We start from the raw sequence: 22,084 nt of genomic DNA on the forward strand, positions 1-22,084 counted from the left end.
AAATAAGAAAAAAACATAGCTTCGACATGTAAAAAAAAAGAACAATTCGACACCAACTCCTACCAACAAGAACAAACCAACTTCTTCCAAGAAAAATAATGCAGCCAACATGTCTTCCGAACACCAACAATTCCAAGCCGAATCCAACCTCCAAACTCAAGAGAAATCCCATGGGAGCAAATCCGTTCACTTTCCTCGCTCTCCTCCACCTCCTACTCTTCCATTCTGTCATTGCTGGTATTTGATTGAGCTGATCAGTATCACCTTCATGCACCACTTCAATTCTTTAGCTGGAATTCTCATCGTGTTCTGATTCAGGTTGCCTTTTGCGTGATGCGCTTTTGTAGTCATACCAGCGGCGGCGGCGGCGAATATTGGAACGGCGGAGCCGTTCATCGGCGTTAACATCGGCACCGACCTGACGGACCTGCTCCCGCCGGCGGACCTCGCGACCTTCCTCAAGGCGCAGCAGATCAAGCACGTCCGCCTCTACGACGCCGACCCGGGCATCCTCTCCGCCCTCGCTGGCGCTGGCGTCTCCGTGGCCGTCGGCGTGCCCAACAACCAGCTCCTCGCCCTGGGCTCGTCCCCGGCCACCGCCGACGCCTGGGTCGCCCGCCACGTCCTCCCCTTCCACCCGGCCACCCCCATCTCGGCGGTGGCCGTGGGCGACGAGGTCCCTGCGGCGCTGCCGTCCGCCCTCCCGCTCCTCCTCCCGGCCCTCCGCTCGCTCTCCGCCGCCCTCGCCGCCGCCAACCTCTCCTCCATCCCTGTCTCCACCCCGCTGCCCTTCTCAGTCGTCCTCGACCCGTTTCCACCCTCGCAGGCTTACTTCAACCAGACCCTGGCCAACTCCTTCTTCCTCCCCCTCCTCCGGTTCCTCGCCGACACGGCCTCTCCTCTCATGCTCAACCTCTACCCTTACTACGCCTTCGTGCAGAGCCGCGGCGCCGTGCCCCTGGACAACGCCCTGTTCAAGCCGCTTTCCCCGTCCCTCGAGGAGATCGATCCCAACACGCTCCTCCACTACACCAACGTGCTCGACGCCATGGTCGACGCTGCGTACGTCTCCATGCGCAACCTCAACTTCACCGGCGTGCCCGTGCTCATCACCGAGACCGGGTGGCCCCATAACGGCTCCCGCCGCGACGAGCCCTACGCCACCGCCAATTACGCCAGCACCTACACCTCCAACCTCATCCGCCACATGCTCGACCGCCGCGGCACGCCGCTGCGCCCGGAGGCCACCCCCAGCGTCTACATCTACGAGCTGTTCGACGAGGACCTGCGCCCGGGACCGTTGTCGGAGGCCCACTGGGGACTCTTCTACGGGAACGGGACGCCGGCGTACCTGCTCAACGTGGCCGGGGCGGGGGGATTCCTGGCCAACGACACCACGAACCGGACGTACTGCGTGGCGGCGGAGGAAGCGGACCGACGGTCGCTGCAGGCGGCGCTGGACTGGGCATGCGGACCGGGTCGGGCCAACTGCTCGGAGATACAGCCCGGGGAGAGCTGCTACCAGCCCAACGACGTGAGGAGCCACGCCTCGTACGCCTTCGACAGCTATTACCAGATGCAGGGCAAGGCCGCCGGTTCCTGCTTCTTCCAGGGCGTTGCCATGATCACCACCACCGACCCAAGTGAGCCAGTCAATTAGCTCCTCTTTGTCATTTTCCTTCCCGAAACCTTCATCAGTACAGTCTTTCTATGCTTTTTACCTTACCAGTAGCTTGTGATTAGCATGAACCAATTAGCATTAATGCCGTATCCAAGTACAGCGGTCAAAAGTTCAGCGGGGTGCCGAAGGGAGAATGAGGCGAGCATGAGAGAGAGTAGGCGGGTCATGGGACAGTGAAGTCAGAGCAGAGTAGTCTGCTGTAAATTTTGTCTGTTACCCCTTGCATCGGAAGGCAAATCCGAAGAAGGAATCATTTAGACTGCAGAATGAAGGAAGCTGCTCGGATCGGACTAGTTCTGAAGGCATCGCAAACTTTCCAGTGTCACCATTCCATTATTCTAGACATGGTTTAGTATGGTTCACGTGAATCCTAGTGGCTTCTCGTCCATAGAATTCTTCTTCGTGGAATTGACTTCATATTAGATTACACTGCTGCCGGTGAAGGTAGCGCGTCAGAAGCGTTCGCTTGCAGAGGCATCTTCCACCTGACTCGGTGTGGTCCTCGATCGATCCTTCAACAGCCTAAATTAGATTTCAGGAGAGACAATTGCTTCTCGGTAAGGGGTTGTCCTGGTCCTACCATTGCTTAATATATTGATTGCAACCTACCCGGAGAAGTTTCTTCTGGAAGCTCTGTTCCTATGACTCGGTCCGAGAGTCCCACTCAGGTGGTGTTGCCGTGCCACTGCACAGCGGCACCATTAATGCATTTTTATGGTTAAGCGGCGAAACACGGAAGCGAGCACAGAATGATTTGGTGCCGCAGAAGCTCATCATTTAGCAACGTGTTTCCTCGTAACAGGATGTTATTGTTTCACCGTATATAGGAGGAGGCGATGGTTGAGAAGACTCATCATCATGTATGTCTGGAGGAGAGGAGAGGAGATAGAGGCAGCGGTGTTGTGACCTTTTTACTATCATTTGCAAACAACGATCTAATCCCCATCCCTTGTCACAGTTCTGAGGGGAAGAACCATCGTATTTGACCGTATGATATATCGAACAAACTATTCTGAGATAGAATCCATCTTTTTTGCCTTTTTTTTCTTTCTGATTTAGGGTTCTGATGAGATCTTTTTTCCCGATAACTGAGACATGCGAGCGATACCGCTCCGTGGTAGTTCTATGCATCTCGTGTTACCGGAAGTCTCGAATGGTAAATGATTGCGACTCCTTCTCATGCATGCTTTTTAGATGTAGTCTGTAGTTGCTTTTGCTTTGTCAGCACATGTCTTCCTTCTTATTGCTACAAAGAAATTAGTTTATCGATCTGTCTTTTTTGCTATAAAGATTGTGTTGCCCTGTGGATCGCTGAGAACGCAAGCATGTTGTTTTGCAGGCCATGGGAAATGCATCTTTCCTGGAAGGTGAGGAACCTTAGCGACCTCCTTTTTTTTTTTTTTTATCTTTAGCCAACGATTTAGTAGTGGCTTCAACGATTCCTTTCTCTTGGCATTTCTTCCTGCAACTTCATGTCGAAGCATGCAAGACCATGCAGTCACACACACCAACATGGTTTGAAAAAGAAGAAAAATCTTGAAAGTCCCCCAAGGAAGAACAAGAGACAGAGAAAAGCGAAAAACGACTCTAAATAAATTTCACAACACAAGAAAAAATCTTATGGGTGACTTGTTAGATGGCCAAATTCTAATGTTCTATGGTCATTGAATATGGACTTTTGTTGTTGTGTGCTGTGCAGCAAACAGAGGAATGCCACAGGAGCAGGAACGAACAAGGCCGAATCCAGTAAGGCTGTGGTGTCCCCGAGATCGAGACTAGGAAAAGGAAGATTGTATGAACACATTGTTCCTATGATCTTAAACTCGATACTGCTAGTAGTTTGTGTCTCGATATGAAATTTTCGGACTTGATGACCGTCAAGGAAGAAGAGAATCTTCGACAAACTTGCAAGCGAGTTCTTGTTCGGCGATAACAACCAATCTCTCTGGCGATTTTGTAAAGCCCTTCAAATCGATTTTCCTCGCACCTTCTGTAATATTTGTTCTTTCGGTAATAAGACGTCGTCATTCTTCTCTTTTCGAGTAGTTTAGTTTGGAAAAATAACTCTTCCATAGTGCATTCCAAGCCAGCAAAGAAAGCGGCAGTCTAAAACTACGCCGAAGGTGCCAATTAGATCTGATTCAAGCAAAATATGGCAAAATCCAGCTGGCCGTAAATCGTATGATATTGGCACTTGGAGTTAGTACTGTCATGACTGAAGCAATCTATGGTACCCATCATGAAGAAAACAAAGCTGCATATTTGTGTTTCCAGATTCCAGGAATCATAACTCTCAAGAGTAGTACTATCAACTAGTAGCAGTGATTGTGGAAACAAACAATACAAGGTAACATTGATGAACAGAGCATCAACCTGGTTTTCCACATTTCATGATCAAACAATCTAGATTTACACCATGATCTTTTGGGCAAAAAATCTCTAAATGCATCCGATTTCCATTTTCTAATCCTCTTTGCGAGAGCATAGATTTGATTATGTGACCAGACTCCGTAGAAGGATGCAGTATACATCAAGCTATGGAGCAATGCACATATCCAAAATTGGATGACTAACCATTCGTCCATGTTACTTTATCAAAGCACCAAAAAGAGGAGGAGATGGGAGAGAATCCTACAAAATGCTGCATCTTATGAGCAGGCTTGTTCCTCTAGTTCTGAGTTTGCATTCTATAAGATCACAGGCTAGAGATGGTTAAGAGCAACCCATAATGATCACTAGGCAATACCGGAAGGACCAGCTTCTTGAACACCTTTCTCACTTTCTTCTCCTTGCAGTAGGATAGACCTGGTATAGCCTCCACCCCTATCATTTCGATGCCATCAACCTTGAAATCATGCAAGTTACACATGAATCTATCCAGCCTCTTCTGCAAAGTCCGGTTGCCTGACAACATCTGGTTGGCCTTGGTATCATAAGTCCAACCATTTTCCCCAGGTCTTAGCTCCGGCCAAGCATCAATCCACCCATCAGGTAGAGGAAATGCACCATCCAACTTGTCATCCCAGTTCATGTCGCCCGCAAATATTGCATTTGGTGAATCTTTGAGAAGGTTGATGGCCTCCTTTGCTTGAGCTACACGTTCTTTACTGTACATTTGGTCCCAACGTGGAGGTGCAGGACAGGGGCTTTCAAGGTGACTAGTGGCAACGATGAGCTTTTTGCTCCCTCCAACATCAATATCAGCTAAGCATAGCTCTCTTCCCATCACTGAATTGGTGAATGGAATGCAGCTAAATCCCTTCATGGGCAGCTTACTCATCTGTGACAAATACAACAAGGTTAAAACTTCTGTAAAATTTAAGCACATCCAAGTTTGACAACAAGAGAAAAGCAAAGAACACAAGGCATAGAACACGCCATCAGAAAGAAAGAAACAGAACAAGGCATTAGCAATGATACTTATATGGAAATCTATTTATAACAATACATGAACTAGCACTGTAGCTGAATCACCAAATAAATAGGAACAAAAGAAACTGCAAACACATAATGAAAATGTCATAACAGGTAATGCATGTGTTGAGATAAAAATGCATTCATGAAAGTGAATATTAGCTGATTATGATAATGAACACATGAAGATAATTATCTACAGTGAAAAAACAGTCATGAGCTATGATTATTAAATTTAGACAAATTTTCTGATCAAACAAATGAAGTCAGAGGTGGTAAAGTTAACATTTCAAATATTATCAGTTCATAAATTGAATCCGATATATTTATGTGTGCATATTAATAGCTACTATAATCAGAAAAGCTAAAAACATATAAATGAATTAATAGTTTATCACTTCATTGCTCGTAGTCAGAGTATTAGACCTAGTTGCTCCAGAAATATAAGACAACTTGAAGACAAAAACAAAAAGGTGGCCTAAAATTTACTTAACAGCACAAAAGAATATATGGTGCAAACCATGAAATCAAACCTGCATGCAGAAATATGGTCTCTCAGCAGCCAGGTGCTGTGGCACTGAACATTTGTAATGTTTCAACCAGTTTGATTCTCGGAAGATCTCATAAATACTTGGTGTGACCTCCTGCATGGTAAAAGTCATAACTAACATTGCTGCTAAAGATCAGAGTTGTTAATGATCTAAGAGAAGTAATCAGACCTGCAGACATATGAAATCTGGTGAGTTTTGCTCAATAAGATCACCAAGAGCTTGCATTCGCCTACATAGTTCCAGGTCCTCACGGAACCAGACATTATAGCTCAAAATTTTTATGATGCACCTCTTTGGATTCTCGCCTACATTTCCTGTGAAAAACAGCATTAAAAGCGTCAGCTTCTGATAGCCTCAACAGAAAGAAAAATAGAATCTCCAATTTTTTTATAGTCGAGAAATAATTGAGTGACTTGTTTGGCAATTTATATGCCGGAGAAATTTCATAATCTCAGAGTACATCTTCAACCATCCATCAGAACATTTCTTGATGACAGAACATTGCACAGCCTAACATGAAATATGTATTGCTTACCGGTTATACATCATGAAAAAAAAATGCTAAGGATAGATTTGATCAGGATTGTACATGATGATATTTCTTTAACCCTGTAAGAAATATAACTGTAAAACCTTTCCAGAGAAACCTATGCATACAGGACGTGGTTGGCTAGCACAATTGTCAGGTATTATGTATTTGCCAAAAAAGAAAATCTCAATGACTAACTTGCAACTCATCTTCTTGCTCCAACTATATATCCACCACAGCCGCTCAGGATCTAACCACTCATATTATTAGATTTTAGTTTAGCTTTGATAGTGGAAGGACAAAAATATTCTCCATAATAACTTCTAGTTAAAATAATCATTCACGATATGTCTTTATAGGCACAGACCAAGTCAAGAAGCATTAGCACCTCATTACAACATTAACCATCCAGTAATCTGGACATGCAGACCATGGCCATGTATCACACTTGGGCTTCCATGATAGTACTTCTGTTTCGTATTTATCGATTAAAATACTTGACTAAAGTTTAAGCTCTGCCACTTACAGACATGGATCTCCTCATTGAGAAGAATATCTTGTCCTGCCCAAATGCACTATATAAGTGCCACATACGTATCGTGTGTTAATTATATGAACTTTGCTTACGAACCCTGGAAACAGAATTCCTGGCCATTCAGAATACTCATTTTGACTTCCGGTCTAAATTTAGTTAATATCAACCTTTTCCAGCAACATCTAGAGAAGATTATTCATTTTTGGAAATGTTCAGCAATGATATACACATGTTTTGCATCTCATCTGAGTATGCTTTTGGATGAGGCAAAACTTCTGAATATTAGCACAAAAGAAGCTATTCGAAGCCTGAAAAAGAAAAAGGTTAATGAATCTCACATTTCTTCTAATCAATTATATGTTTATCAAATGATGAGTTATGCAAGTGTTAATATCATATAAGTAGCATACTAAACCTAACTAAGATGAAATTCGGCAAAAAATATCTTCTTGGATGACACAGGGTTTAATATACCTTTAGAGAGCTATGCCATGATTGTGAAACCCACATCTACATTAGCTTACCAGACCTGTTTAGATAACCTTATCCAGTGTAAATCACATCCTGCTTTCATTAAATCTTTCTATCACATTACTGGCATCCAACATAAAGAATCGCAACCGAGTCCATCCATCATAAAAAACTCCACTCTTTCCTCAACGCCACCGAGTCCTCAACTTGTCTTTTTAACCCCTCTATTCAGTTCTCCAAGCAGCAGTAGCAGATATAAACAAGTGACCAACAGATTTCTATCTTTTCTCATCCACGTTATATTAAAACATCAAACATAAGCCGCATCGATATGTTTTGGTCACAATCTTACACCTAATATGTGTCCATAGAACCCTAAGGACGAGCAACACAATGCCGTCAAGCAAAACAAAAGGATGGTAAGAAACAAGAACGATCAACAAAGAAGGAAAGAAAGCCAACCCAAGGCAGGTGAAGGGGCATTCACGGCCACTTGCTGCTTCTGCTGCTCCTCGTGGGCCCTGGGAAGCTTGTGGGACGTGGCGGCGCGACGCAGCTTTGTTTCGGGGCTGGTGCTGGGGGGAGGGCGCTTGGCGCCGCAACGCAGGAGGGGGAGAAAGACGCGGCCAATGTCGGGGTGGGCGAGCTCGTGGGGCTCGGGTTCCAAGTCCGACAGCAGGGAGGCCAAGCGGGAGGCGGAGGAAGGCGAGGGCAAGGCGGCTGTTGTGCCGCAGACCTCGCAAGCGGCAGCGGCGGCCGGGTTGGAGAAGGTACAGGCACGGCACGACCATCGGAAGACTTCACTAGTAACAGAAGACGACGAAGAAGAAGGCAAAGAAGAAGGGATGGGGATGGGGGAGAGGCAGATTTGGCAGGAAGATTTCTGGGAGGGAGGGTTAACGAAGGTGCACCTGTTGCAGGTCCAAGAACAAGAAGAGGAGGAGGCCATTTTATTTTCTACTTGACGAAGAAGAAGATTAGGGGAAAATTTAGGTTTTTGGAATGCAAAGACGCTTCTCGGAGGAAGCCGGAAAGGAACGCCGAGGAGAGGAAGAGGAAGGCCGACGGATGAGAGGGTCATTTCGGGAGAAGTTGGGGCAGAGCCTGTTAAGAAGCCCACTTATTATTCGTTAAGTCGAAGCTTAGGCCCAATATAGTGAGTGGGGGCCCATTTGAACACGAGCCATCCACTTTAATTCCCTGACGAGTCAACTCACGACCGCAGGACGCCCATAAAAAACGTTTATCGCATGCTCCGTTTGGGAGCGGCGGCCGCACCGCACGCCTATTTCCTTTGCGATCGCAACAGTGGCTGTGTTCACGTGGGAGCCCCACCGTGAGACCATTACGAGCCGGCACGTGCGTCGGTGACGATGGACGGGTTGGGATAATAATAATAATAATAATAATAATAATAATAATAATAATAATAATAATATAGATGAATTATAAAAAAAACTCATAACCTACACTCCTTTTTTTTTTACAGTGTTTCAACTTTGAAAATTATCCGAACGAAATATTTTGACGAGTCATTTTATCATTTATTCTTAGACAGCCAAGTCATTTGATTTTTCGTTCAAAACAATTTGACTTTTTGGATCATCGATTCAGTAAAACTTTGCTAATAAATTTGGGTTGAGATGGTTCACTACTGGTTTAATAAGGAGACCTACAAAAGTGATAAGATGCTGTCATCGTATAAGTCTTGATCTCATTGGAAAAGCAAACAAAATTTTCTTCATGTCCATCTTCTTCTTTTTCTATTTTATTCCATATGAGGATTGCTGGTGTTCTTCTTATTTTTCATCTTTTCTTATATTAATATCTTTGAAAAACTATCTATTTCGTACTGTATTTTATGGAAGAGAATATGTTATAACTCATTTTACTATTATATTAGTTCATTAGATTTCGAAAAATAATTTTTTTAATTCTAGTGAACTCATAGTAAGAAGAATCCTAATCTCGATGTAGTATTTACAGTTTTTGATGATATTGTATATGTCAAACAACATTACAATATATACAATAAATAAAATTTTTAAAAATATTAAATAAATAATAATAAGTAAAAAATATATATATCATTTGACTTACAAGACACCTATGATTAGTATAATTGAATCTAATTAAAGTCTTTCCTTAAATTTTTAGATCTATTACATCGATCATTCTTTGTGATGTACTAATTTTTTATTTTAGACAAAAACAATGTATCGTATATTAGAAAATATTTTCTCTAACATAAAATTTTATTAGGCATTTTGGACCAATTTAGAAACTCGAATGTCAAAAAAATATTACATGGATCTATGATTTTTTATAATACAATATGAGAATTGATCATTTCTACCGTCTTGAAGATTTTACTTCATTTGACAACTTAAAAGCACGAGCAGTTTGGAATTCTCTTTGGATCTTCCTATTCTCTCTTTTACTATTGAAATTTTCCCAGAAATAAATAAAAATACTGTTTAATATATACTTTTTTGAAAATTCGCAAGTAATAACATAAAGTTTTCTTAAAGAGATTTTAGAAATAATATTTTTTTAGAAATAATAATAATAATAATAATAATAATAATTATTATTATTATTATTATTATTATTATTTTTCGCCCATGGTGTATGTACGACCGATGAAAACATTACCCATCCCATCGTTTCCAATCAAATATTGCTTCCCAGTACTGCCTCCCTCGATCGCCACCGAACGTTACCATTTCTTCTCTCTTATTCCATCCTCTGTTCTTTGATGATGATTCCTCTTGCCTTGCCTCGTCTTGGTTGATGGCTAACTCCTCCTAGTATTTGATCCGTCTTTGACCCTTTTCTTGCTTCGTTTTCGATCGATCCAATGGAACTTCCCCCTCCTCCGCCTCCGTCGTCTCTTTCCCTCGTCTCCAGGGCCAAAACGGCTCTCCACTCCGCGGCGGCCAAGGCCGAGAAGGTTCTCACTGACATCAAAGCCGACCTCAAGATCGATCGAGGTCGTGTCGCCCTTCCCCGCTCTTGTATTCGGAATTTCAATTCGATTCATGCTGATTGATGGTTTTCTTTTTTTTGCTTTTTCCCTTCGAATCTGATTTAACCTGGCGTAGAGAGCGATGGGCAGTCCCAGAAGGGGCCGAAGAAATTTACGGATCAAGAAGTTGATGCAAACGACGCTTCCAACAGATCCCAGCAGGAGGTAAGTCATGACTGGCGTAAAAAAACTCGGTTTCTTGAAGGATCTTCGTATACGATTTCTTCAGATTTTGTTTCTTTGGATGGGTTTATGAGTTAAAAAGTTCGAGGTTATGATCTTGACATGGTCCAGTGAGTCGTCTTGATTGACCTACACAATGGATCCGATGCTAATCTTTAGGATTCATACTGGTAAAATTGATGGAAGATGTCTCTTACATCTGACCTTGCTTGTGGGCTGTTGCTTATACCGTGCACATTGATTCTATATTTGGAGGTTGTACTTCTTTATCGTTTCTATCGATTTGATGCCTTTGTTACTTGATTGTCCTTATTCAAGAAATATAAGGGGGCTTGTTTTGTAGAAAAATTAGCTTCGGAAATGAGAGTTGTGACGTGCTCGATTGGAGAAGCCATAGCTAAAGCAAGCTGGCCCTTCATCTTATTGTTCATCGGATAACCTTCCTTCTGTGGGCTGTTAAACATTGCATAGTTGTGCTGCATGATGCCTACTATCAGTGGAATAGCGTCCATGCTACTAACTATATGTCTGATTCTGTTTATATGTTCCTACTCTTCTCGATAGCTGTTTATGCATCAAGTTTGTGCACTCTTCTGAAAGGTCACCTCTTCTTCAGTTACCACAAAGTAATTCACGGAAGAGAGTATGCAGTGTTCCAGAATGTAGCATGCTAGTAACATAAATCTTGGAGATTTCTAGCATCCCACAATACAAGGACATTGGGGATATCCAAGTATTCTTTAGGAGCCACTGTTGGTTTCAGAGATAACATTGAAATGTAGTAGTTAATAGCAACAGATTTTGGAAGTGATAGAAATAAACAAAATGAAGTTGTTATTCTGTTGAGGTATCTATGGAATTAGTAGGCATGGTATTCTAAAAAGAATCAAGGACAATATGTAACATGAACTTTACCAGCATGTTTTCAGTTCAAACAATTATATTCAATAACCAATTGAAACACATTAGAAAAGATTCATAAGAATTTTTATGCATGCAGGATTTCCAACATGCATGCAGAACATAGAAAACTAGGAATTGGAATTATTTATTTGAATTTATATTTCTTCCGGACAAAGTTGTCATCCGTTTGGATATAATTTTCTAGTTGCTTGGTCATCCTTGCCAATATCTGGAAGGGTGTAAACATTGGGAATGACAATCTTGTGCCTACAGTAGTTCTTCCTGCAGTAGTGTAAGCTATCGATGGTATTTATCTCTAATTGCTACCCTTTTGGAATTGACAAATGGTAAGTGACAGCTACTTACAAAGTTGATCCCTGCACTTTTAGGTGATAGAAAGAAGCTCTTCCAAGAATGAAGGCAGCTCAAGTGGTCTGAAGAAGTTGGGAATTCCTCCATCTTCTGTAATAAAACAACTAGCTATGGCTATCGAGTAAGTCATTTTGGAAAAATGTGTTTCGTGCTTAAATTATCATGGATAAGAAGATTATTTATGCCTAAAAGAACATGTTAAATGATCAAATGGAGCTTTTACAGATATGTTAATGAAAATATCCACAAGATTTTGTTGGAGGCATGTGTCGTCATTAGAGGACACAACTCTCAGCATACACTGATTGAGATGAAATCATTAAATTTAAAGCAATATATTTTTAAGTATGCTAATGATCCATGCAATGTCATGTGATTTACATATTGAAAACAATGTAGATGCTTAATGGGCATAAACACATATAGTAATTGAACATAATAATTATATGACCAATTGATGTGTTCTGACTGAATGGTTTGACTAGTATGCCATAGAAACTAGGGGATTTTGATTTGTATGTCTGAACATCCATATTCAATCTGGGATTCCGTGTAGCATAGTATATTCTGGTTGCAAATTGGTATGCAACAGTATGGCTATCCTTTACTCAAAATGAGAAAACATAAATAAAACAGGTGGCCTAGCTATTAGCATCGCCAGGCGTATGAAGGCTTGAGGAAAGATGGAGGGGAACATTTATTTCTACTTTTTTTAGTAGTTTTTGATCCATCTTTATTAATGAAGGAAACAGTAAAGAATAATACTTATCCAATTGTTTTATCATCTTTTTTTGTAAAAATGGGAATTTATTAATAACTCTCTCTTTAGATATGGATATCGTGCATCTGTTTCTTCTATATTCTCTTTGACGATGTGAAATTTGTTTCACTTCTGCAATTATCATGCCTTAATATACTCCACTTCTATAGGAGTGTGAAGAATCATAAATCCATAAATGATCTTTTGGCGTCTTCTGTGGATCCCTCATCTAACAAGGAAAAGACTGGCTTGAGCTTCTCAGTCATGAAATCTCTAGTACTTCGCGAAAAGGAAGATAAGGAAATCAATTCTTCAATGTGCCTCCTATTTAAATCAGGTAAAGTTATTTAACTTAGGTTCTCTGATAAAAACATTATTTTAATGTCAACTCTGAAACTTGTGAATTTACCTAACGATTTTTTACTTTGATTGTAATTATCAACAAGATACTTCCAGAGGAACAATATTTGCCTTGGAAAAGTGCATCTGGAACAGAAGGCAGTCCTATGATGACATTGCTGAAGGATCTTCATGGTGCACCACCAGAAAGTTTTGTTGTTCAACTCTCTTTGATTATTGGAGACTTTAAATCGCTACAGAAGATGGCTTTGCTTTGGCGTAGCATCATTATTGAAGTAATTAATTAGCTTTTACTTGTTATGGAGTAGGATGGTTTTTTATTGTAGTTTTATAATATTTAGGAGTTGAAAAACTTAAGCATGTCTTCTTATGTTTTTATAATTAATCCTTTCAAGTATCCTATTAACTTCGTCTTAAAATACAGTTCATTTTTTTTTATTGACATACATCATTATGGGTTCACATCAGTTTTGAACTATGATTCCCATACATATAAAACAAGCAATTTTGACATCTCATTTTGTAATAACCTTGGTAAAATAAGTTGATAGGCAGTTGCTTATTTTTACTTCAAAAAGCTAGTATGTTTTCACACAGATGCACAATAACAACATAACTAGCTATCTTTTCCGACTATTCAGAATAAGCTACTTGGATCATTTTAGCTTTGGATGCAATGTCACAATATAGTTCAAGAGTCAAAATGCCCTATCTCATTATATATATCGAAGTTTTAATTACTTTTCCTATCAATGAGGAGTGTATGGTCTTCTTTGAACATGATCATAACTGAACCTGAAGGCCTTGTTTCTGCACTTTTTGATATGTCATTTCACAATGTTGTTATGATAATGTACCCAACTTTTTTTTTTTTTGACCCACAAAACATAGCTAGAATTATGAATAGTTGTAGATCTTTCTTCTAAAAGGCACTTGGCAATCATACCAAGGTTTCATATGCCCTACATTTCAACCATCCTAGATAAGTCTTGCATGTAATGTTGCCATAAAAGAAATTAGTCACCAAAATTCCTATCGTTTTTTTATTCCAACAGCTAAACTTTCACTATTGTATTTTCATATATAAGTTATTAGTCTCCATAGTTCCTTTTGTTTATTCCTGGAGTTTTAAGTTAGACTGTATGCTTGCTCCTCTTATTTCTCAAAACATAACCGAATGATGTGCACTATGGAATTTCCTTACGATGTCTAGCGGTGTCAACCATGAGCGAAAATAAGTAGACTTATCCTACAGTCTTATTATTAATAATAAGTCAGATACTATGTATCTAGACGATCCCATTTTAGCACCATAAAGATCTTTTGAGGTATTTTCATAAACTTTTACACTTTCAGTTCTTTTAAGTTGTGATTTTTCTCACCTACAACTGAGGATATTTCGGTCGAATATTACCATTTTTATTTTTATTAAAAGTTCCTTAGTGGAGGTTTTAAAAACAGATTAAATGTTCAAAATTATAAATGTCTCTTGAATGCTTTATAAATTAATCTTAATTGTTTGTTATTTCTCTTTATTTCTGCAGCTGAGGAAATTATGGTCTGAAGGCCAACCAATACCTCGAATGCCATTAGATGCAGATCCTGACTTGAATTCTTGTCTCCTGCATCAGCAGTTACAAGTTATTAACTGTTCTATTGCCAGGAAACAACGCCGATGTATTGCTGAAGAATCACTGGATTCTATATTGAAAGAGGCTAGTTGTGATAGTAAAGGATCCTCTTCAGATTGTAAAGTTTATGCGAGGACCAGCACTGGAGATTATGTTCTCAGACTTGGAGCTGTACATCCATCTGAAAACTTAACCATGTTAGAAACTGGTGAACCTATATTTTCTCCAAAAACACAGGTATTTATGTATGTTCTAGTGATGCTCAAATAAATCTAATAGCTGTTAGTCTCATATTTGATTGTAATTTGATCTTTTACCTGTGTTTATTATCCAGGAAGGTCCAGTTTTAACAGAAGAACTTATCAAAGAAACAGAGGAGTTTGTGTTGCGAACTGGGAGGTCTGTGGTAGTAATTTAATTGTTTATGAACACTAGTCCACAATTTTATGTCAGCAGTTGTTTTATCATATTCCATTTTTTTTCCTTTTTTTGCTTTTTCAAAAATACCCTAAATTTGTCATCTTTAGATTTCTGATATAGTTTTATTTACTGATTTGACTTATTTTTATGCTTCTGAAATGTTTCTGCAAGTTCTGGTCCTTGTGTGATTTGCTCATGTGCATCACTGTGCGATTTTTTTTAGTCCTTTCCATGGCTGATGCTTCATAATTTTGTTTCTTATACTTATCTTTGAAGAAGTTTGAGGAGAGAAAAGATTCTGGATGACATTACAATAGTCTAAACTCCAAAAATCTCTTACCATGCGTATGTGATCAAGGTCAGCAAACATTCTGCAATTATGTAAAACGAAAATCACATGACTTTTGAACTCGCAAGTGTAAATGCTTAGAGAACCCATGGAGCAATCGAGGATAAGTTTAATGATATCCTTAAAGCTGTTGCAAGCCTGGTTTTCGAAGAGAGATATACAAAAAAGAATCCCACGAACCCCCATGGAACGAGATGTGCTATATAGAAATTTATTTATTTATGCAGAACCCAGATATATCTTATCCACCGATCAACTGTATATAGATAAATATATATATATATATATATATATAGATAATTGGATTGGTCAATCTCCTTTTGTGGGGAATTCTTTCTATTTGATCTGAATTAGAGGAGTAAAGAGATCCTTTGGATCTGAAGTATCAATAAAATCCGCAACTTGATTGAAGTCAAAGTTGTTTCTTTTTCTTTCCCCATGTTTATCTCGATTTTCTCTGCTTCTTTCATTGATCTAGACTTTGTTTTCTATCCACACTAATTTTTTGCTTTAGTTGGTCTTGAGGACCTCGAGCGACTAGGTTATAAAGGGCCTAAAGCCTATGGTTTTCACCATGCTATTTATTCATTTTAGAGAAAAGGGTAAAAATGAACTAAGATGGTTTCATTTTATATTTCTTGAAACACTTATGAGTGAGGCTATCTAACATTCTATCTTGGGACTTTGATTTGTCATACAAAGATACAGGCATCTTTATGTACATGTATATGTAGCACAATTATATATACTTAAACTGTTAAACATGCCTATACGTAATCTAATGAAGTAAAAAATGCATAAAGAGCTCTTAGAACAAAGGAAGTGTTTTGTTTCTAGGATTTGATACTTGTAGAATAGAGACCAGAAGAAATTAGTTGATATGAAAGACAAAATCTAAGTATAGATACCAGATCTACTCTGCCTCATGGATTGATTCCCAAAATTGAAAATTTCATACCTCCGGATGTCTTGCATGCCTCCTACCACCTACACATATTGGGGAGAAACTTTCTTGTAGACATGAAATCTTCTATCAAGATTTGTGATCTAAAACCAAAATCAAATTTTGGTTTTTTCAATTTTTCCCTCATTTGCTTACTTCTTGTTTTCTTCTCGAGTAATTTAGGAAATTAAATTAGATATGTTGAATATGCTGTCAAGTGGCATCTTATGACATTTGTAAAATACCTCCCAAATGAGAAATAAATTATAATATTCCTGCACTATTATTATTTTGAGCCTCAATTACTGATCAAACTTTCTTAAAATCATAGTAAAATAATATGATTTGTCATTTAAATACAAAAAAACATCCTTTCCTAGGTTCACTTTGTGGAATACCTTAGTTTGACTTTTAGTTGATCCCCACTTGATATGAATCATATGATACTGATTCAATGAATGTGCTTATTGGTAGAAGCTTGCTATATCAAAAGTTCTATATTAATTGTTTTTGAAGATGGTGTTCGAAGTTCTTATGAATATATATTATTGTCTATAGCATGAATACTTGCAGGCTTGAGCTTTCATTCTACTTAACTATAATAACATAATTTTATTGATATACTATCTTGCTTTTGGTGCTCAGTGTAGGGCCAGGTTGTTCCCAACTCCTCTCTGACATGCAAGCTTTCAAGGCAAGTTTGAAGTCCCTTTCAGCAGTTTAAATGTTGATCAATATTTTTCCCCTAGCATGAGATATATACCAGTATGCGTTTATAAAGTTGTGTGACATCACCAGAGATACAATTTAGCAGGCAGCAAACCCTGGGTGTATCCTAGAAGACTTTGTAAGATGGCATTCTCCACCAGACTGGATGGACACGGACTCAAACAGTCAGAATGACTTTTCAATTGATGAAGAAGGGTCATCTCGACGAGGTCGACTAAGTCGAAGAATGCAGGAGGAAGGTACTCATCTGTCAAAATCTACATGTTATAACATGCATGTATCAAGCTGTCCTTTATCCGTTGCTTTAGATTAACAAGACTAGAAGAATCACACATTGTTCAATGTTGCAAGCAGGATCTCATTAATAGTAAGAGTCAAGACAAATAAATTTGCGTTCCATGCTAATATTCTGTTAGTACAGGACATCAAATTTTACTGTGTCTGCTCTACATGGATTGGATTAGAAGAATTATTTAGAATGGATAACATGACAAAGCTAAATATTTTAGGAAATTTTTTGTACTCCATATGCTGACCTTTGTTGCTCAATTTTTTGTTATTTTAAATATTCTTTCAATCATTATTTTCAGTGAACTTAGCATCTTCATTCAGAATATTTTTTCCAAAAAGTAGAGGCATGTTTTCATTCTCCCCCTGATTAAATAAACTGAAAAGCAGAGAGTTTTGCAGATCTCCTGCCTGACATCTGAACTTCTAGGTTTTAGGCTTTGGGTCATAGTTCATGTTGCTTTGACTCCATGTCGGCGCTAGTGTTTCAAGGGTTGATGTCAATTAGCTATCAAGTATATCACAATTTCCTTTGTCAACCCTCCTCAAGTTAATTTTGCTCTATAGTCCAATTTACTGAGGATAATGCAGACGTAGTCCATGCATTCCTGTTAAGGTAATTATAGATGATCTGCATAATGCATTCTTGGGAAATATATTTTTGGCCATCTCTAGGTAATTTGTGGCATGAATTGTGGGAAGCTGCCAAAGCATTGCCTGCTGTAAAACAAACACCGCTGTTTGATGAGGATTTAGCAGTGTAAGTAGAGAAACTTGTCTGAATGATCTTTGACTTGATACTGTTCATGACAACTGATTAAGGCATTTGATTTTGAAGTGAAGGCATCTTAACTGCCTTGGACGACATTCAACCATCTGAGCTCTTTGAGCAGCTTTTTGTCTCTGTGGTAAGTTCTATATTATAGTATCCTTTCTTTTTAATTTTTCTACCACCACACAGAATACAACTTTTCCAAACTACGATTTTGCAAAATTTCATTTTTTTTTAGTGTAGTTTTTAACATGTGATCAACTTTTTATCAATTGTTTGCATTCAAGTGAAGACTATCTTGATTAGTTGGCAAAATAGAATTCTTACTGGCGACATATGGGCTGCATTAGGCTTCACGATAGTCTTGCAGGATGGATTTTGTGATAGCAGATGGTAGGGCAACCATTCTTTACTGGTGAACATAAAAGAGACAGGTTATGTCTTCCACTAGTAGATTATTGCGTGTGTAGATTTTGTGCTAGTGACCACTAACCTATTAGTTCGCAATAGGTAAATGTTACTGGCAATGCCTAAATTGTATTAGGCTTGGATTGCAACAGTGGAAAATAACCATTGTGATAGCACATGGTAAAGAAATTGTTATTTTATAATTAACATTGTTATATGCCTTTGAACAATCATCTAATAATGTGGTTTTGTTCCTACAAAATGTATTTGCTTAATGTACCTCTGGAACCAAACTTGATTCTAGATCCACTTGTAGTCCAAGTCACGTCTTTCAGTTAAAAGGCAAGCTCTGATGTGCTCTTGTATGGAGATTTTTCAGATTTGTGCTGGCCTTCTGATAGCAGAAGTGGTCCTTCCTGTGGATAGCAACCTGAGCAAATTATACACCGAGTGCAAAGACTATATCGTCTTTACTTGCCAAAATGGCCTTTTGAATGAGAAGTTGGATGATATATGCAAGGTAAGATTTTAGTTAAAATTCGGAAGTATTAGAATCTTCGAGGGGCAAAAAGTCGAACTGATCATCTCTGACACATTGCTGACTGAAGAAATAATCAGTTTCATCTTTCTGAGCCATTGTCACTGATTAAATGCTTCCTATAGGTTTATGGAACCATAGAGGCAATAGTCCTCAAACCGGAAGAGGTTATCAAGGCCATGGAACAACCTGACGAAACATCATCTGGAGAATCAAAGAAGCGCTTCAAGATACCAAGTCTAAATTTCGTTGGCAAAGACAAACAACCATTGTGGAAACGAGCACCCAAGGATGATAAGAAATCAGAGGAGAAAAATGGTCATGCACTCTCCAACTTTTTCGACAAAAGAACGTCTTTATTTTCTAAAAAGCCATCAAAATCAAATGCACAGCAATCTTCTACTGCGTCCACTTTGGATGATGGTGGGTGGATGATAGTGTGAGAAAAAGTTTCATATTTGTTATTATAAAAAAAAGGGGGGGTGGGGGGGTTTGTATTTGTTTAATATCGAAAGAAGGTACATTGTTGATTACATGTGCATGGTCTGATTTATTATGTTTGACATATCCATCACAAGAAAAGAAAGACGGGTGCCCTCAGATTGGTTCAAAATCTTTATATATCAGTGAAAGCTCAGATGTAACTTTTGAAGGCATCTGAGGCGTTTCTTGTTCCGAATGTTAGTAGCAACTGTTTCTTTCTTGAGAAGCGAAGCTTTGTTGCGAGGACAATGTACTTATGTGCCACAAACAACAAGACACCTCTTGTCCGATTGCTACCTATCACAGGCAGGTTAGGGTAAGCTCAAACCTTGCACTGTGATCTTTCCTCGCTTTTGTCAAGACAAAGTTATGCTCAAAATAATATTTTTTTTACTTGGCATCTTGAAACTGGGTCTAATATGTATTAGTAGTGTAAACCTGCCAAGGAGAGGCTCCCTCATACAGTAGTTATAATTTTAAAGAGGAATATGTCTCTCTCCCTCGATTCACATCCCAGTGAGTTGTACTCATGCAAAGGGCCCTGTTTGGAAATGTCTGTCATAAACAAGCTTAATTAACCAAAAACAAAAATCTGTGCCCCTAATTAGAAGGATTTATTAACGACGAGACATTATCTTCCGGTGAACTCGAGGATGTGAAATTTGAAGTCATGGCTCGCGTCGGGCCGGGCCGGGAGCGGAACGCACACCATACCGAAGGATCCATTTGGGCCGTTGAAATCCTTATCGGATCCGGATTTGGATACTGTCCGGATCCGCGCTGAGTCCGCCCGATAAGGCGAGAGAAATCGGCATGACCCAAACCCTCCGTCCCTCCGCTTTTGTGCTCCAAATCGTTGCGAAGATGGTGAGTTGTTTGATTTCGAGTTCTCGGTTGCGCGGGTTCTACTTCATCCTTGCCAATCCACTTTTCGGCTGAAGATCCGATATGTTTTTGGGTTTCGTTTCAGATAACCCCTCAATTCCCTTTCCTTTCCATCCGATGGTTAATTATCCCCTGAATCATGTTTGCAGCCTTGATCGGTAATTCAGTTGTTTTTTTCTTATGGCGGTCTTGCGAATTCCTGTTTCTTGTTCGTATGTTATCATGACTGGTGTTTAGGGTTGCCCTTTATGTTTTAGACAACTTTGGGTGATTGGATCTCTTGCTTGCAAACAAATTCCGTAATGACTACCTTTTATTTCGTGTTTTTTTTTTTCCTCTTATTGTTGTCAAACTCTCTTACTGAGATGTGGGAAGAAGCCTTTAGGATCACGGAATTCCCATTCACAAAATTTTTTATAGACACCAATCCTGGATGCTCTAATATACTGTTATCTATTGTTTTCGCACAAATTTAGACCGAACCTGGTGGTTGCAGGAAGAGAATCTAGATGCTACGATAGATTCTCTATTGAATCTGGAGAAGCAAATCAGGCTTGCTGGTGATGTGGCAAGAACGAAGAAAGCTGTTCTTGACATAGTACGCGCATGGAAGACTCTGAATGATCAAATTGTTCTCCTGTCAAAGAGGAGAGGACTGCTTAAGTAGGTAAAATTCTCAAGATCGTAACTCTCCGTTGAAGTTTTCACTGTTTCAGTTTGCAGCGGATTCAACTCTAATAAATGCTTCCGATCCGATGATGCTGCTGACAACAGATGGTTTCCTTTGTGAGATATTTCTTTTTTTGATTCGGTTGGGAGGAAGATCAGCTGTTGGGGCGTGTATCTGTTACATCGTCGTCAAAGTGTGAAGACTTGTTGTTTCATCTTTTTATGAGATAATTCTCTTTGATTCTGCCAAAGCTGATGGCTGCTTGAATCGATTCAATCTTGGGAAATTTGGTAGGCATCGATGACTTGCACTCTCTGATTTAGATGTAAATTTTAGGAGCAAGTGGTGGTATTTTTCTTTCTCAACCAAAAATGTTAAATAATTAGTGTATTATAGTGTTTGATAGGAGCCTTTTGGGACCATGGTAGTATGTGGGTCCCTTAATTTCTTAAATCCAAGTCAAATGGTATCCAGCTCTTTTAGCCCTAAGATACTTGCCATAATCCTCCTCCATGACAACAGCAGTGCAGGGAGAGGAGGTGAGGTGAACATCGCCGGCACCCTACTACTACTTCCGTCTTTGACGACTAGCTTTTCGTTTATGCAATGCACCACACGAGTAGCTACAGGAATCCATCCATCCATCCATCCATCCATCCATCGCTGCTGCTGCAACAAGTCCAACATGCGTAGGCTACAGGAATCCTCAACCTTCGTCACTACGACAAGTCTCACACCAGCGGTCTCCGATAAGCGGATGACACCATGTTTACTTTCCGACAAGTACTTGAAGAGAGCCAATTGTTGAAGCGGCCGGTCTTTTTGGCAGAAATCAGGCGGTGCACGTACTTTTTTTGCATGGACAAGTGAGATCTCTCTGGTCATGCGATACTGTATGCACCCTACACTGCCACTAAGAATGCGGTGATCTTTTAGACGAGCGAGCATTTTTAATCTCAGAACCAATCAGAGACAGTGAGGAGACATTCGAACGAATACGTACTGTTATCACTATATATATATATTTGGTTTTCTTATGCCTCTAACATAGAAAGACTAGTAACAACAAACTCGTGTCTCACATCCCTCGCAAATGATTCATGATAGGAATCACAAAGCTAACGAGGTTCCTTACCAGTGCTTTAGGACCACCTCAGATCATATCAAACAAACATAATGCT

At 39.6% G+C, this 22,084-nt stretch overlaps 3 protein-coding genes and 1 long non-coding RNA gene across 4 annotated transcripts; 3 read left to right on the forward strand and 1 right to left on the reverse strand.

Moving 5' to 3' along the window:
* LOC135586897 (glucan endo-1,3-beta-glucosidase 1-like) lies at positions 1-3,716 on the forward strand. The gene is made up of 4 exons (XM_065180394.1): positions 1-237; positions 348-1,643; positions 3,021-3,048; positions 3,381-3,716. The coding sequence occupies exons 1-4, from the start codon at positions 99-101 to the stop codon at positions 3,535-3,537; spliced, it is 1,620 nt and encodes a 539-aa protein (XP_065036466.1). The 5' UTR covers positions 1-98; the 3' UTR covers positions 3,538-3,716.
* A 318-nt stretch (positions 3,717-4,034) lies between these two features.
* On the reverse strand, positions 4,035-8,242 carry LOC135671952 (uncharacterized). The gene is made up of 4 exons (XM_065180395.1): positions 7,644-8,242; positions 5,815-5,960; positions 5,629-5,739; positions 4,035-4,961 (listed from the first exon to the last, which is right to left on the reverse strand). Exons 1-4 carry the CDS (start codon positions 8,128-8,130, stop codon positions 4,377-4,379), a joined length of 1,329 nt encoding a protein of 442 aa, XP_065036467.1. The 5' UTR covers positions 8,131-8,242; the 3' UTR covers positions 4,035-4,376.
* A 1,608-nt stretch (positions 8,243-9,850) lies between these two features.
* LOC103982097 (uncharacterized) lies at positions 9,851-19,549 on the forward strand. Its single transcript, XM_065180396.1, has 13 exons — positions 9,851-10,174; positions 10,286-10,374; positions 11,685-11,788; positions 12,598-12,764; positions 12,884-13,062; positions 14,332-14,655; positions 14,753-14,817; positions 16,776-16,828; positions 16,949-17,098; positions 17,823-17,907; positions 17,986-18,055; positions 18,707-18,847; positions 18,991-19,549. Exons 1-13 carry the CDS (start codon positions 10,042-10,044, stop codon positions 19,306-19,308), a joined length of 1,878 nt encoding a protein of 625 aa, XP_065036468.1. The 5' UTR covers positions 9,851-10,041; the 3' UTR covers positions 19,309-19,549.
* Positions 19,550-20,186: 637 nt separating this feature from the next.
* LOC135672688 (uncharacterized) lies at positions 20,187-21,196 on the forward strand. The gene is made up of 2 exons (XR_010513048.1): positions 20,187-20,391; positions 20,730-21,196. It is a non-coding gene; the product is annotated as an uncharacterized LOC135672688 (long non-coding RNA).
* The last annotated feature ends 888 nt before the right edge of the window (positions 21,197-22,084 follow it).

Source organism: Musa acuminata, chromosome BXJ1-4 (assembly GCF_036884655.1).
Source record: "Musa acuminata AAA Group cultivar baxijiao chromosome BXJ1-4, Cavendish_Baxijiao_AAA, whole genome shotgun sequence".
Classification (NCBI taxonomy): domain Eukaryota; kingdom Viridiplantae; phylum Streptophyta; class Magnoliopsida; order Zingiberales; family Musaceae; genus Musa; species Musa acuminata.

Bases quoted from the DNA above. Each gene is read 5' to 3' on its own strand.
- LOC135671952 (XM_065180395.1), bottom strand. From the start codon at position 8,130: ATGGCCTCCTCCTCTTCTTGTTCTTGGACCTGCAACAGGTGCACCTTC. The intron at 5,961-7,643 runs GTTGGCTTTCTT...TGTTTTTCACAG, and splicing joins TGCCCCTTCACCTGCCTTGG to GAAATGTAGGCGAGAATCCA. The intron at 4,962-5,628 runs GTTTGATTTCAT...TATTTGTCACAG, and splicing joins GACCATATTTCTGCATGCAG to ATGAGTAAGCTGCCCATGAA.
- LOC135586897 (XM_065180394.1), top strand. From the start codon at position 99: ATGCAGCCAACATGTCTTCCGAACACCAACAATTCCAAGCCGAATCCA. The intron at 238-347 runs GTATTTGATTGA...GCGCTTTTGTAG, and splicing joins CTTCCATTCTGTCATTGCTG to TCATACCAGCGGCGGCGGCG. The intron at 1,644-3,020 runs GTGAGCCAGTCA...GTTGTTTTGCAG, and splicing joins GATCACCACCACCGACCCAA to GCCATGGGAAATGCATCTTT.
- LOC103982097 (XM_065180396.1), top strand. From the start codon at position 10,042: ATGGAACTTCCCCCTCCTCCGCCTCCGTCGTCTCTTTCCCTCGTCTCC. The intron at 14,656-14,752 runs GTATTTATGTAT...TTTATTATCCAG, and splicing joins TATTTTCTCCAAAAACACAG to GAAGGTCCAGTTTTAACAGA. The intron at 17,908-17,985 runs GTAAGTAGAGAA...TTGATTTTGAAG, and splicing joins TTTGATGAGGATTTAGCAGT to TGAAGGCATCTTAACTGCCT.